Here is a 16,951-nt window from a genome sequence, read left to right on the forward strand (position 1 = left end):
TTAACTCTTCTACGGAGTAATAAAAACGAAACACAATTGTCATCATCATTATCATTATTAGTGTTATTACCTGTGTTTCCGATGTTTCCGTCTCCGGTACGACGACGAATGGTGAGAAATCTCGCTCTCGGACTCCAGCCCACTATTCGCGTAGCCCGACCGAGGCCGAACCACAGACGCCTTTTGTATTGCAGACCTACCCTCAGCCTGCCTCCGCTGCACTTCTCGCCACTGTCCCTCTGACTCCACAAGCTGATACCTGTGCCTCCTGTGTTCATGGTCATCGCCTACCGAAGACTTCCGGCTCCGGTGTCTGTGCTTCCGGTGTGACTTGCCCGACCGGCCTGACTGTTCACTCTCGTTATCTGATGACCGTCTATTGTTGCGGTGTCTGTGCCTGCACAAGGTCCATCGAAAGTATACAATTAGTGTTATTATTATTATAAATAAATTATAATCATTATCGAGGCGACCATGCAATTTTGATGTTTTGGATTTTTTTTTTTTTTTTGTTTGCTTATAAAGTATTTTTGAAATACTATTTCGAAAACCGAAATTTTACATCAAAATCAATTTAAAATTCGTGGGGAATGAACGCGGCGTCAATTCGGCACAAACAGTAATAATATTTGTAGTAATATATTATTAAATATTTTTATAAACTATAATTAAAAATAAATAAAACTATATCAATATGTTCCAACGATGATAACTTCTTCTGTTGTCCTCATCTAACTTATATAAAAACATATTTGTTTATTTATTGTTTATTATTATAAAATCCGTATAATTTATATATATTACTGATCTATTCTTATTAAATACTTATATGAGATATTTTTTAAATATATTGGTTCTCAATTAGAAACTCGATGGAAAAAAAAATAAAAAAATACATACGCCGTATGATGTGTAAATTGACTTGTTGAAACGTGTAAATCCATAAAAATCAATTAACTACAATAATACTTTTGTCGTCGATACAAATCGTTGAAATAAATTCAGTTATTTTAATTGTTTTAGTGTGTACGTGTAAATAAATTAATATTTATCGTTCACAATATTATTATGCATGTACTGACTGTATAATAGTGATAGGTCAACGATTTTATTTATACGGTATTTAAAATAAATTAAATAGTAAAGTCATTGACTTATACTCTTATACTCACACAATATTATAGTTTTTTAACATAATATAATATTATGAAACTAAACTATGCATTATTAAATCTCGCAATGAATTTATTTATAAGAGGTCCGTTTTCATAAATACGACGTGCACGTTACCCATTAAAATAATAATATGTTTGTGCATTTTTGTGTTTGTAAAGTCTTAAGCGTGAACATAATCTCCTTAGGATTTGAGATCCTTAGAAATTTTCTTATAAAAGGTACTGAACACTTTTGAGTAAATCATTAGAGTAATGGTATATGTATATCTAAAAATTAAAATAGCATTACATATTACCGAACGGGCGTTATAGGTTAAAGATGATTTATGAAATACACTCCTTTATTAATTTATCAAATTTAATTTAAATTATATAATATTACGAACACCCATATTATTCTTAAGAGGGATTATCAAACTAAACTTATGTTTCAATCAATTTCGCAAATAATATTATGTATTATTTAGATTAGCATATTATATGATTATTGACAGATTAAATTTAATCGAAAACGATAAATTATAATTATATTTTATTTTTCAACATAATATAAGTTAAATTTTGTTTTTGAATACAAATAAATTAAAATTAAGCGATGAGAAAAAAATAAAATTTGAAAATGTTACCAAGGTGTTTACGTTAAACACATCGTTAAATCATTTAATTTTGAAAGTAATTTAGCGTGTTCATCCAACATTTGTCATATAATGTGTGTATACATCATTAATTTCTATCATTTACTTTTAAAAATTTCACTTTTTTACGACTGGTCATAATAAAAACGCATTGAACTATGACTGATAATTTAGAACACACGCACAGCTTATGCATCACCATAATATTCAAATGATTAATCTTATTCGCATTATACGTAGTACATTAGTCTAAATGAATGTGTTTTAATAATATATATATATATTTATGTCTTTAGGATCCCGTCAGTCATCGGTTTAAATTCCAACAAAAATTAAAAATAACACATAATATAAATTAATTATTGGGTATGTGATTAGACTATCTGATTTTATCAAATTTTCAAAATTGTAAATTTAATCAAGATTTATTTCAATTATTTGTTGGTTCAAACAGTTTAAAATCGAAATAAAAATCTAATAAGTATGTGTTACAGCGTAGTATGAATTACACTATTTTACGATCGATGCACGTAAACAATGCGTGTCAAGGGTGATTTTCGTTTGTTACGTCCGTGTGAAAACGTGAACCGACACTATGACGAAGGTAGTAAAACGGTCTCCATATAAAGCTTCTTTTATCGAACACCTCTGTAAACTATGTTCCACGAAAACCAATGTGCCGATATTTAAGAGCTTACCCGAGATGCATAAACAATGCGTGAACGTGGATCTTGGTAGTGGTAACTGATAATTTTGACTAAGATGGGGGTGAGGGGTTTATTTATATCAGCAGATACAAATATACACTGTCCGAGTGCGGAGTAATTTATACGGTTTGGACTTCTATATTCATATATATGGTTATAACATATTGATCACGACTGGTGAAAGTATCCCCTGGAGGTGAGATGAGCAGAGGTGAAGATACGAAAGCAGAACTAGAAACAATGGGAAGGGTCATCGTAGTCGTCGAGGCCTTTTGTATACGTAGTTACGCGTGGAAGTGCTTCGAAAAACCGGCAAACAAATGCACACAAATGCATTTTGTTTTGAAATATAGTGACGTACAATGAATATAATACTGCAGTGAATAACGTCTGCAACTCGAACAGCCAGTGTTTATTGTTGCAGCAGTATCGACATTATCATGATAAAATGTGTACGAAAAAAAAAATAAACGAATATAACAGAGTTAGAAATAGTGATGGTCAAAGATATGATTTTTTATGTCAAAATGTTTACAGTACTGTAATAACAAATAAGCCACACGAGGTACCTATATTATATAAATATTTATAAAAACACTGGAGTTTGATACTATGAATAATATTTTCTTTTACTTATTCCTACTTAGAATACAAATATCTGTAAAAATAAGAAAATAATTATCTATCATTTCCTTAAATATTACAACACTTCCGACATCTCTTATTAAAATTTCATAATTTAATACAAAACGAAATAATAATTCTGTACGCACAAAAATATTCATTAGTAATGAAGGTATGAATTACCTACATACCTAATTCAGAGTTAGATTGTATGATAAATATTCTTCGATATCAAATATAAATTATAAGTAACTATATCGTTGCACAGATCATAGAAAATGATAATTGTTGATTTTTCTTAATTTATTTGGTTAAGATCACGACTTACGGGTCAAACTCAAAATCCTAAAATACCAGTGATCGAGTTTCCACTGAGTTCACTGTACTAACAGAAACAACTTCAGTATGATCCTTTGTGATACATCAATCACTGCATTTTCCTTACACATGTTGATACAGATCCAACGTTATATTATAGTGAGTAGAAATAAAAAGTCATTTTACGTTTGCAAATTAACTCAGGACTTTAAGTTTATGTACTAACTAAGGATGACGATATTTTTAGTTTGCCAAAATATCATGGTATACCTGTATATTGAAAATAGTTACATAAACCTTTATACCGAAAATATCAAATAATCAAAACAAATTAAACAATAATCAAAAATATCATAAAACATCGGAATAATAATAAAAAAAAATAAAAATCAGTATTTATAAATTAAGCAAACGAATATTTAAGTACCAAATAAGTTAAAATACCGAGTTATCGAATAAAATTTTTAAATATCATAACTACTGGTATATTGATATACCGTTTTATACCGGTATTAATATTCCAATGTCGCCAGCCCTAATATTAACTAAATAAATGTAGTTGGGTTTGGTTAAGTTAGTGTTAATGGAACCATTGTATTGATTTGTATTTTATGATAATATACAACACGTACTTGCGACACGACCTTGAGTCGTTAGAGCTCTGACTATCTACGCTGGATGACCGGCGAGTGTGACGCATAATCTGATGCGGACCGGACCGAACGCTTCTTGGCGAGCTACTCGAGTACAGGCCCCTGGTCGGGGCGCTTGACCAAACGCCCCACGGCGCGCTTCTGGTGCTTCTCGGAGAATCACTCCGGTTTGGCACGTACATGCTATATCGAGGGAACAGACAAACTTAAATATTTTAACAATTCGTCGTGCACATTCAGCCACATTATCGTATATTATAATAATTTTAAATTCACGTACGTGTGGACGGGCAGTTGAGGGTTGGAACAGTTTTTCAGCTTATCTTGCGGTTTCAACGATGACGACATCATCAGTTCGTCTCTGGTCTTGTACTCATCTCCGAAAGTTTGATCTGTGTGGAAAGAGTATAAGAATATGCGTTGAGTTAAAAAACTCGTCACGACAATAATACAAATGTCGAAACGCTAATATATTATTATATTATCATTATACCCCCATGCATAGAATATCCTTATACCTTATGTACACCGTAATCGAAGATTCTGTCATTATTATAGTGGACATGTGTGGTTTCGGATAAGCTTTGGGATAAAGAAAAATGCATCGATTTTTTATAATATGTCATTTTTTTGAATTCAATAACACATTCTAATTCAAATAATTTCAATAGTATTTTTTTTTTTGCATTTATTTAATTACTATGATTTAGAATATTTGTCATTTGTGTTATAATAATAGTTATAATTCTAAACAATTATTATTTGGTACTATCAGTGATGAGCAGCGCCGGATTATCCTAAGGAATTAATAGGCTTAAGACTTAGGCTCTTATTTTTTTTTTCAACCACAAAAAATGAATATGAATTTTAACTTGTGATAATTATTATTGTTTTGTTTTATAATTATTTTTATTAAATTTTACTATATTTTTATTTTCTATTTAGTAAACGATTAAAAGAAGGATAATGTTTGGTTATTAATAAATCTTTAATTTTCTATGGCATGAATAAGCTATTATACATATTTTTATTATTAAATATTGAAAAAATGGCTGAACATATTTTAAAAACTATAAAGATTGGGTTTGAAAATAAATCTGAATCTAGTAATGAGAATATTACGATTTTAATTTCATGTAACCACTTTTATAACTAGTATGCTTTTTGTTTACAATTGAATACAATACATGTCTCGATCGAGTATATTGTATTATTATAATATATGATACCACTACGTACTATAATAACCGACCGTCCACTCGGTACGCTTTTAGTTACTATATACGTTGTGGTACCCACAGTAAAATTAAAATAAGTAGATAGATATGTCATATTGTATAATTATTAATTATAACTATTTTCTATGCGACGCAATGCATTGTACATATTATATACTATTATAATAATATATTGCACGATCATTTAGTATAAATTCCTAGGAGATTTGTTGCCAGACAATCGTTTTTATTTCCTCAACAAGCTCCGTTGACCTCGTTGTTCGCGTAAAGGTACTACATAAATATTAAAGGATTATTCAATGCCTCAACAGGCATGCTCATCTCCTTATTTTTTTCATTTTATAATGCATTTATTTTTATATCTTGTGCAATTATTTATTTTATAGTCAAATTTTTATTTTTGGAATTCTTGAGTAAATTTTAAATATTTAGGTCTTAAAACAATATTTTCAAAAAGGTACTTATATGTTTTAAACTAAGAAGTACCAGTGGTAATACAAACTATTTTTATTTTTGCAAATGCGAAACACCTTTTTACTATAAGTAGTTAAGCTAATCATTTTTTAAATACCATTGAAATGTATAAATAAAAATCAGTGCTTTATATGCTAATCATGATAATAAGTTTTAGAATTTGAAGGCTATGATGATTTGAAATGATATAAATTAATATATTAAAAATAATCCATGTGAATTAATATGAACATGACTAAATATAGCATATTATATTTTATATATTTTGTAAATTGTAATACTATATATTATTGAGGATTATTACACTTAGTACCTATATTCATTCCTTAGTTCATTATCTGAGAACGTGCCGTGGCCTGAAGAAAATTTTTCGGTTGTTCTACGTATCACTACTCAACACCCTGCCATCTAAACAAATTGGCGTGTTATCTCGCTGGATTGGTTATAAATAATATATTTATAGAAACACAACTTGTTAGAATTTTAATCTATATACATTAATATTTTCAAAATAAAAATAATCTATTCTGCTTAAAAATTTACAATAAAAATGGTGTAACACATTTAAAAAAAAAAAACTTTTGTCCCTCTAAATAGTATAGAAATCTAAGCATCTAAAGACATGGGTTTTAAGTAATTACCATAATATATAAACTTTTAAAATATAAATTTAAGCAACTGCATTATCAAAGCATAAAATGAGAAGAAGCATAATATTTGATAAGACCTACTATGATGATGTGATTTTTAAACATGTACACGAAAACTCCTTGGGACAAATACATTAAGTATGTAACATATATATAACTCATAAGTACAGTGCTTTCAGAGCGACAGGTATTATTATTTCATTTGGTGGACTAACAACGAGCGTTAATATATCACCTACATTTTTTATACATCTCGCGTGTCATTTCTACGGGCTCTTAAATTAGACATCGTTCCATCAACCAGACATGCACACTAACTCAAAATAATTGGCCGCGTTTGCTGTTTACTTGTTATTGAGGTAAGACTAAAGTGACAATTTTCAAATTGTTTTGAATATAAATTATACTTAATTGAATAAAGATTTTATAAAAAAAATTAAGTTAAAAATTTTAGTTTTGAAGTACTAGTCGGATCTCATTCCGTCACAATAATATTAATAAACTATTATAACATGATATAATATTTCCTTTACATCACGATTCGCAATGTTCCAGATTTTATATTATAATTAGTAGCTGATCTTGCAAGGTATTTCTCAAGATAAATTAAATAATGTCACTGAATTTATTTTTTCTTAAGCTCCGTTAAATGTAAGCTACACATATTTTTAACACAATATGCTTTTTGTAGTTTTCGCCGAATATAAAATTCAGGTTCAATAATAATGATTATTTTATTTTCTGAAACCATTAGCAAACAAAGAAAAATATTAGTTTTTTGTGATTCAACAAAGGCTTGCGTGAGCTCCTCTTTAAAATGCAAAATTTAAAAATTTGAGGCTTCTTGGGTGTAGAATTACCCATGTAGTACCAAAATTTAAAAGTATATGTGAGTAGGATATACTTAGCTATAGATCACTTATACGGTTACATAAATATTGTCTTTTATTAATATGGATTAAGTGATGTCGCTTCGATTAACCACTCAAACTCGTTAGATATGTATTTTTTTTTTTTGTTTTAATGAATTTTCACGAATTTATTATTATTATTATGTACTTTATCTATATAAAATAACAAATCCAAAGTCTGGTATGAAAAATTGATAAAAAACAAAAATGAATAACGCATTTTTTTATAGCTATATTATTAGGTATAGAGCATAATATAATATCGATTCGCTCTGCACACATGCATGTTTCCCGTTGGTTTTATCGAGTGGCGTATACGTAAATGCACTTGACGCGATACGCGATACAGTGCAGAAATATATTATTATATTAATCGATCGAAATCTCGGTAACTATTATTATACAACTACACTGTGCGGGATAATTTTCCATGTTATAATAAAAAATACATAAAACGTGTAATAACAGGAATCGATCTTATTAATATTACCTGCTCATTATACAGTTATGTTACAATATAGATACTCGAGAGTCTTATAATATAAGCGCAATGTACATACGTTTAAATTAATTATAAAGAGGTCGGTAGATGGATACCTAAATAATAAGGATGATAATAATAATAAATAAAAATGGCTACAGACATAATGGTTGAACAATGTTTTTTGTGTGTATCATTCGAGACGATAATAAACGTGCGCGGGTAAATGCGATGATATTTTTATAATTATTATTACTTCGCGTACCCAAGGAGTAAATAATATTGTTATTAAATTAAACGTACCAGAAATACGCGTATTCAAGCGCGCTATTACAATCAACAACGAATTCGGTCGGAATATTAATATCTGCAGCCGGTTATACATTATAATATAATATAATTATATTGTATGTGTAATATTTTATATTATAAAGATATATCTTGTTGACTGTCGTTTGTTGAAGAGACCGAACGTTATTTTTTTTTATTATTATTATTTTTATTCTAAAAACACCACAAAACTTCCAAGTCTTTATTATAGGTACCTACCTAATGTTTATGTTAGTATAAACGCAAACAGTGCGCGCACGGTGTACTGAAACCAGGGATACGCACACATTATAATAACGTATTCCTTTTGCATGACGTCTTAAAGTATGTACACGGTTCTTAAGAATATAATACGAAATTAACTGGTAGTTGGATAATAGTGTATAATGAACGCACCACGCATGTATTGTGTGTACAATGTACGTGAAGGTTTAGCGTGAAAAAATATAAAAAAAAAAAAAAAATAGGCTACGCAATTCCAGCATTTTGTTGGATATACGATATTATTTTATATACCTAGCCATAACATTTTATTTTAATTATACTACTTCAGACTTGAAGTCTAGAACTGGAGTGCTATGTATTGTTTAAGTTAATTAAAAAGAAAAAAATTCTAACAAATTCGAGATCCTAGCAGCGCTTTGAAAAATAGTTGTATGTAAAATGTCAAATTGGTCTGCTCACCTATAATACTATTGTTGTAGTATAGAGAGTGGTTCACCACACGTGTACGACTCCCCACTTACCCCATCAACCTATTTCATACTTTAATAATAAAAATAATATGTATTTTATTTTTATATTTGGAACGACATATTATAGATAGGTATTAGATTTTTGAATACTCCCATTACTTATATCAATTAATATTAAGGAGTTTTATGTATTAGTACAAACATAGTTTTTATTTTACATTAACTACTTTTTCTTTTTACTATAAATTATAAGTTTACTATAATTATAATTCATTTTTACTATTTTACCTACTTTTAAAGTTTTAAATGTCAACATTTGAATAATTACAGAAAAAATTAGGGTAGAAAATCAATGGGGATTCGGCGTACCGCCATCAATATGATACTCACTATCGTTGGCTCCTTCTACGATCCTCCTCTGATAGCGGCGACTAGGTGTCCTTATGAAGGATGGTGGCGTTCTGTTGCTCATCTGCGAACTCCTCACTGACGACTTGTCCGCTCGACCGCTATATAGGAAAAACAAAATACAAATACTAATTAATCACCGATGTACAACGTTGTATAAATTATAATCATTTTGTTGTAAAAAAAGTTTTACATTAATATTTTAATTTTTGGTATATTACGTAATTACGTTATGATAAAATAAAATAATATCTACTATTTATTTGCTGTTTAATTTAAAGGTGTTCATCACAAGAAAGAAGTTCAAAGGAAGTTGATATAGAAATTTATCCCTATCGTAATATATTTTTTGATTAATATTTTGAATTACAAAGGTTTTACATTATACATTACTGATGTAAAATAAGTTAGTAAGAGTAAAAATAATAATATTTTTAATGACTTTAAGTATACAACTTCAAACCTTTACTATAAAAATATTTCATTAACAAATGAACAAAATAGTAGAAAATATTACAAATTTAGTTCCATAATATTACTTCTCGAATATTGATATTAATGAATAATAATATTGATTTTACATAATTAAGTACATAACATGGTACTATGACGCAGCAAAAAATGTATTACACACAAATGATCGCTTAATATAAGTATAAAAAACACCTTTGCAATAATAAAAAAAAAAATCCCATCGATAAACATTTAATAATGTTTTGATCTCATCGATGGTGAAATTTATTCACGAATATTCAATGCAAATGTTTATAACTATATCATACATTTCTGTTCTTCAAAATCAATGGACTATTGTGTTTATATTTTAAAAAAAATTAGGGACAATTATTGACCGAATAATTAAATTGTCTAAAACAATACATGCTCTGCTCTAATGCTTGCCACCTGGAGGGCTTGAGTACAAATAAATAAAAATTAACTATAGGCAATAGGTATTATAGGTATTGATAAAACAAAACCTCGTGGTTAAACTATTGTAATAGGGGTGAGTTTTCAATAACGACACTCACCATGTAACTTAAATTTAATAACGATAAACGCACACTTATAATAGTGCACAATAATAAGTCGTAAGTCTACCCAAACCATAATAATGGAATTTATAGAATAATAGAAGATGTTTATTATCAGGCTCATAAGTACTCGTGTATTAACATGTCAAATTTTCTTAATGATTTATATGGTAAATATATTGCTTAAAAATTGGCTTCAATGTGACTGGATTGAATATATTAAATTGTATATTGTATACAAATATATCAAGATTTTTGAGATATTTGGTATATTTTTGCATGACGATGCATTTTTTTTTCATTTAAAGAACATTTCAATTTTTAAGTACTAATAATTTTGAAACATTTAATAACTTTAGCAGATACCAATTGTGTGCAAATGACATAAACAACATTTGTTTAAAAACTTTAAAAATACTTTGTACCTACATTTTAAAAATATAAATTAATACGTAGACGGTTATACAAATTACGAATTAAAAATAATAGTCGATCTGCAAGTTCAATAAAAATAATTGTAAACGAACGCATATAAATAAAACGAAAAATATATACTAGGTAAATTAATTTTTTTTTTATAAATTAAAACAATATATTTTGTAATTATTTTTTTAAATTTATGATTTTTTACTAGATTAATTAATGTTTTTTTTTACTGTCAAATTAAGTACATACTTGAGCGTTTTTTGAAACACATAGTTCATGGCCATGTACAACCGTAGACCAAAATGCACTAGATATAATTTTCGCAATCTTATTTTGAATCGTAATTATTCATAACACAAAATCGTTATGCATAGCTTTCAAACGGCAATATTAATAATTGTGACAACTGTAGTTGTAGGGTAGACAACAATAAACAATACGAAGAGTATCGCATAGTATTGGCGCAATAATAGTGTACAGTGGCAGTAATTATTATAATATACATCATAATAGAATAGGTATAGTAGTTATAAATGTATGATGCACTGGTAGTTGAAACGCAGATATTATGTGTGTATATATATATATATATATATAAACATTGCATGGCGTGTACCTATATATTATAAATATATACGTACAATGTGGCGCGTAGGAACTATATACCTTCACGCCGTATGACTAGGGGATTTATTTCTTTAGAAATATCTTAGGGCGGGAAAAATCTGAACAATTATATGACGGTATGAAAAACGAAAAACCGCCGTTTGTTCATCCAGCTAGCTCGCTGTAGCTGTTTTATGTACCGCGAGCCCTGGCCGACTACTACATATATAGTGTTTATTACCCGTACATATTATGCAGGATGTTTAAAACGTGTGCCAACAAAATGTTTTATTTTTTTTTTTTTTTTTTGTAAAACTAAAGAAAAAAAATTGTGCACGATATCGCGTATTATTATGATATGAAAACGCGCTTATAATATTTAGTTTTCTCCACCGTCATAATAACACTATATATGCGGTACAAGTGCGGTACGTCGCGACGTACGACGGCTACAACAAAACTATGCAATATTATGATGTACGCAGTGTACACACATAATAATAATAATAATATATCACGTATGTGTAATGTATATATGGTACGCGCGTAACGCAATTAATGTAATTGAATAATATAATATTCTCTCGTGGCGCGCATTTCAAACCTGCTAAATCGAGTGCTTATGACGTCCGGAGGGTTGGGCGACACTTGGACAAGTCTGAAGAATGAATGATGTTCCATGCTGCACTTGTACAGATGTTTACACGCCGGCCTCGAGGGCGTTTCAAACCCGTAAGTATTCTCGTCGTTCTGAAAATATCGTCATTACCATTATTTTTACCTTCATTATTATAGATGTGCGCTCCAATGATTAAAATATTATGCTAATTTTGACGAAACATTTTCCCGGTTTGGCTAGACCGTATTATGTATAATACTATAATATTTTACGATTAGAAACATTAATACTGTTACATTGTGATCTGCTCTGAGACTTCACCACGAGTGTACATCACACTACCGGTAACCAGATAGAAGGTATCAGAGCTAATCAAGTGTAAAAGACCTGGCACCCGTACGTGTGCAGTCCTAGAAGAAAAAGCATCACAACACAAATTGGACATACTAACATACTTTTGATATGAATATTGAATAGTATTAAGTATAATTATTACGTACTAGTTTAGTAAATTAATTATGTAAAGAAGGTTAACTCAGTATTACGTATCATTAAGACCTATGGTCACTAAGCCTCCGATAGTAAAAATCAAATTATTCGAGCACCAGTGCAAGATGTGTTAAAGAATTGGAAAGAAGTGATGCTACAGTTAGTTTAATGATACCCTCACTCCTAGACAGCTAATAAATATGTCACAAAGATTTAAATGAATTTATTGAATTATCATTACCTATTTGGAAACTATGATAATACTCTACACCCTGACTATATTACAATATTAACTGTGTGTTGCGATGTCTTCTTACTATCCTAATCTGATCGAAACGATCTCTCGGTTCGGCCAGAGTATACACGTGCTATACTAAAACGCTATAAACGAGACATAAAAGTCCTATATGTGCTTACGTTTTTGTCGCATACTCTAAGCATGAAATATTTTCCTTTGCTGAAGATCTTAGTGATCCTGGGCCTGAAACACACATCAGTATTTATTTTATAATTATAATTATAACAAAACCATAATAAAGTAATTAATATAAATATTACAGCAGCAGGTCACTCACCAGTAATAGTTTGCGACGATATTTTTATTTCGGAGCACAATCACTCCGGTCGGCGTCAAACCCAAATAATATTCAACGTTGTCTTCACCCTGCGAAAATCAAATGCAGACAATATTAATAATAATAATTTTTAAACTTACACCTATATAGTATATGTGGCGTATATATGCCTTTAAGAGGATGTGATTGTATAAAAATCAGTTAGCCGTAATAAATCGCAAATAACATTTTCAACAAAATTGCACATTTGATATTTTGTATTGAATAGGAAGTAATGTTAATTCTTTTATCATTAAAATATCAAATTATAAGTATGAATGCATGATTTGAAACTCTTCCAAGAAAGAAACGAACAAAACGGTAATAATAATATGTTTTATGTACCTACAAACCTACAAAATACTAAAGCCAAATATGTGTACATCTATATAAATATATATATATATATATACATTATAACTCATTTATGTTGTATATTTTCATTCTTTGTACATCCGTTGTGCATAATATACTCGGTTCTACTATGATGTTATTTGCGTAACAAAAATGAACAAATTACGTTTACTCCAACATCAAAAACGAATGTCGGAATACAAATAACGGTTCAATTTGTTCGCTTAAAAACTAAATTTCAATTTATTTATATTTTTACATAATATACAATATTGTATCGTGCTTACAATGTACGAGAACGGTAAATATATAGATACACACTCGAAAGATGGAAACTCCAGCGACTACATTACTCGCAACCATTTCCAACGAATACTACAATGTATAAACGAGAACACACACATTATTATTTTAATCGTAGGGCACATGAATCAAAATCATTTTCCGAGAAAATAGCAATCAATAAATCACCATACTATAAAAATATTATTGGTGTGATTGGTATGTTAAAAAAAAATATGATAGTTAAAACTCGTAGTTTGATACTACAACTGTACAACGACATTGAGTACATACAGCTAGCTATTTTCTTACCAACGTTTTCGTACGAAAAATCTAATCAAAATATTATAATTGCTGGTCAAGGTATAGATTATAATGGGTTTGTGTGTATACAAAAAAAACAAAATGTAGGCAGAATAGAGTAACTTTACTCAATTTGCGATACGACCTACAGACATATTATTATTATTACGACAACCGTAATAATAATATCAGAGCGTAAATTATTACGATACCTAAATGCGTAGAAAGTATTATAATATAATAATAATCATAATAATTATTTATTATTATAAGTACATTTTGTTATAAATATAATAATATTATGCATATTATAATTAATAAAAATGTATTAAAAACGGCACTGCTGTACTTATTATATAGATTGGTAACAAATTTTAAATTATACCATTTTTTTAACTGTGGTAATATAATATTGTGAATTAGATGATGAAAACGTTTAGAGTATTTTTTTATAAGCTTTATAATAATAATAACAAAATGACCAATATGATTTACATAAAATTAATATAGATTATTATTGTAAAAAATCCTACGCATATAGTGTATAAGTACCTATCTATTATTTAGCTGAATTAGTTATTCTTGTTAAAACTACTGTACAAAAAAAATATATGGTTTGTTAAATAATCACTATTTAATGAGAATGATTTATATAAACTATATCGTTATCTTGAAAAGATCAATTAAATTAAATTTATAAATACCAATATTACAATGGTTAGAGCTCTTTGCTATAGATAATAAATTATTAAAACAATAATTTGACTCTCTGCGCATACCATATTGAATGTAAAACAAACAAAAAAGCTAGACTGTGGACGTTATACTCGGATAAAATTATTTTTTAGTTTTGTGCATAATAGAAAATATTATGTTATTAAAATAAATGTAAAATAAACTTTCATTGAGAAAAAATTGTATTTCGTTTTCATTACGTATTTTACTTCGATTATACACAGCGATTGGTTTAAATTAAACAGTGTTAGTTGAATTTTTTCGTCAATATTATTGTTGAAACCCCGCTAGAACAATTTTAATAATATTAAGTCATTAACACTAAAATAAAATAACATTATAGCCAATGTTGAACGAAAAAAAAAATCAATTCAATCAAGGGTTAAATTGTTTAATAATATTGCGTTATCTACAGTTTGAAATTCATTAATCTCAATAACTCAGTGGCGCCGAATTCCGACTTCTTTTATGAAGCGAAATCTAAATTTTTTTTGTCTATTCGACTTCTAATTTCTATGTTTTAAGCTATCAAAAATCGATTATAATATATATAACACCTATTTAACTTAATTAACCTATTAACTCTAAGAACTCACCTATACTCACACACAAATTTAAGAAGTGAATCGATCATTTCATATGGCAAATGACTTTGGCGCCATTGTAATAAATATAGTGATTGCATGTTCAATGGATATGTCAATATAAAATTATAAATTAAATAATTAAAATTTGTATTACTAAATAATATAATTTGACTACAAAAATACAATACGTTAGTAGTGAAAATAATCTACTTTATGATTGCAAATGCAATCATAGGTACACAATATAGGTAGGTACACTAATGGTACCTACCTATATTGTCAAATTTAATTAGCAGTAAATTTAATATTAAAATAGAAATGTTTATGAATTTTCAATTATTTTCTTATAATAATCATAGACTTCGACCATCCATCCACTATCGTAAAGTATTTTCACTATGCATAATCCATTGATCCATATAACACATAGTCTAATACATTCAATGTTTCCCAAAAGGTGTGCTATGCAAATAATAAATATGTGTCATAAACATGTTACATTTTTTATCTACGCAAATAAAAATATTATTATAAAATGATAAAGATAAAAATGTAAAAACTGTTACCAATACAATTATTAATATCACTTGTTATACACCTAAAAATATTTTAAAAAAGAATCGTAATGAAAAAATTAAAATTTTGTGTTTCAATATTTAAGAATGAATATTTTAATGTTAATTTAGCTCAAGGCATTGTTCCTTATTAATCCTAAAAGTAATTACTATTGTTACAAACCAGTATTATAGGTACATTATGTTTATTGAAAGTGAGCTGCACCTTTTAATAATAGACGTCAAGATTTTGCCGTAAGAAAAAATAGTTTAAGAACTACTAGTCTAATGAAGATAATAAATAATTCTCCTTTATTTATTTGAATGCGGACGATATACATCTATTGCGAATATATATTCACATTTATTTTCATCGGACATGTGTAATACTTGTACAATAAGTATGAAATAAATTATGAGTTAAATATTTTTATTCATAAGTATTGTATTAAAAATGTCAAAATATTAATCTTTTTATACAATTTATCAAAATTCGTTTGGATGTGTTAGTATTATTCAAGAAAACTAAATACATATTATGCATGTTTTAAAAATTTTATATTGCATATAATATACTATACTAATAATATTTTAATAATAATATCATAGATATATTTTCGGAAACTATTCATTTATAACACATATGATTTTTCTAAGACATCACGGTTAAAATATATATTCTCAAGTTGTATATTATAAACTATTTTTTTCTTTAAAATCCAAATCACAAGCATATACATTTGATGCGCCCACGGTTGTCGCACTGATAATATTACTACCTATAATATTATATTATGTGGGTTCACGTTACATCAATGCAATTTTTATTTTTTATATCTGCGCATAACATAATATGATATCGTTACATCATGTGTTGTGGGGGCACCGATGACAGTATTTAGATTTTTAATATATAATATGGTTATTTGAGCTAAATCGCCGTATGCTCGCGAGATGTAAAAAATAACGACCACGTCGGTCGGTTCAAAACCACTTGTCAAATCGTCCATTTAAAAACAGAATCGATTGATTAACGAGTAACTGTAATGCAT

At 28.3% G+C, this 16,951-nt stretch overlaps 1 protein-coding gene across 2 annotated transcripts in view; it reads right to left on the bottom strand.

Annotated features, from left to right (window-relative positions):
- Positions 1-16,951, bottom strand: part of LOC113559191 (band 4.1-like protein 4) — a 143,471-nt gene that overhangs the window by 14,094 nt on the left and 112,426 nt on the right. For both annotated transcript variants that reach the window (XM_026964818.1, XM_026964816.1), the window contains exons 9-15: positions 13,046-13,134; positions 12,888-12,951; positions 11,967-12,112; positions 9,282-9,400; positions 4,393-4,504; positions 4,092-4,295; positions 71-397 (exon numbers count right to left, since the gene is read on the bottom strand). In XM_026964818.1, coding sequence (XP_026820619.1) covers positions 71-397; positions 4,092-4,295; positions 4,393-4,504; positions 9,282-9,400; positions 11,967-12,112; positions 12,888-12,951; positions 13,046-13,134 — 1,061 coding nt within the window. The remainder of the gene's footprint in view (positions 1-70; positions 398-4,091; positions 4,296-4,392; positions 4,505-9,281; positions 9,401-11,966; positions 12,113-12,887; positions 12,952-13,045; positions 13,135-16,951) is intronic.

Source organism: Rhopalosiphum maidis, chromosome 1 (genome assembly GCF_003676215.2).
Source record: "Rhopalosiphum maidis isolate BTI-1 chromosome 1, ASM367621v3, whole genome shotgun sequence".
NCBI classification, from domain to species: domain Eukaryota; kingdom Metazoa; phylum Arthropoda; class Insecta; order Hemiptera; family Aphididae; genus Rhopalosiphum; species Rhopalosiphum maidis.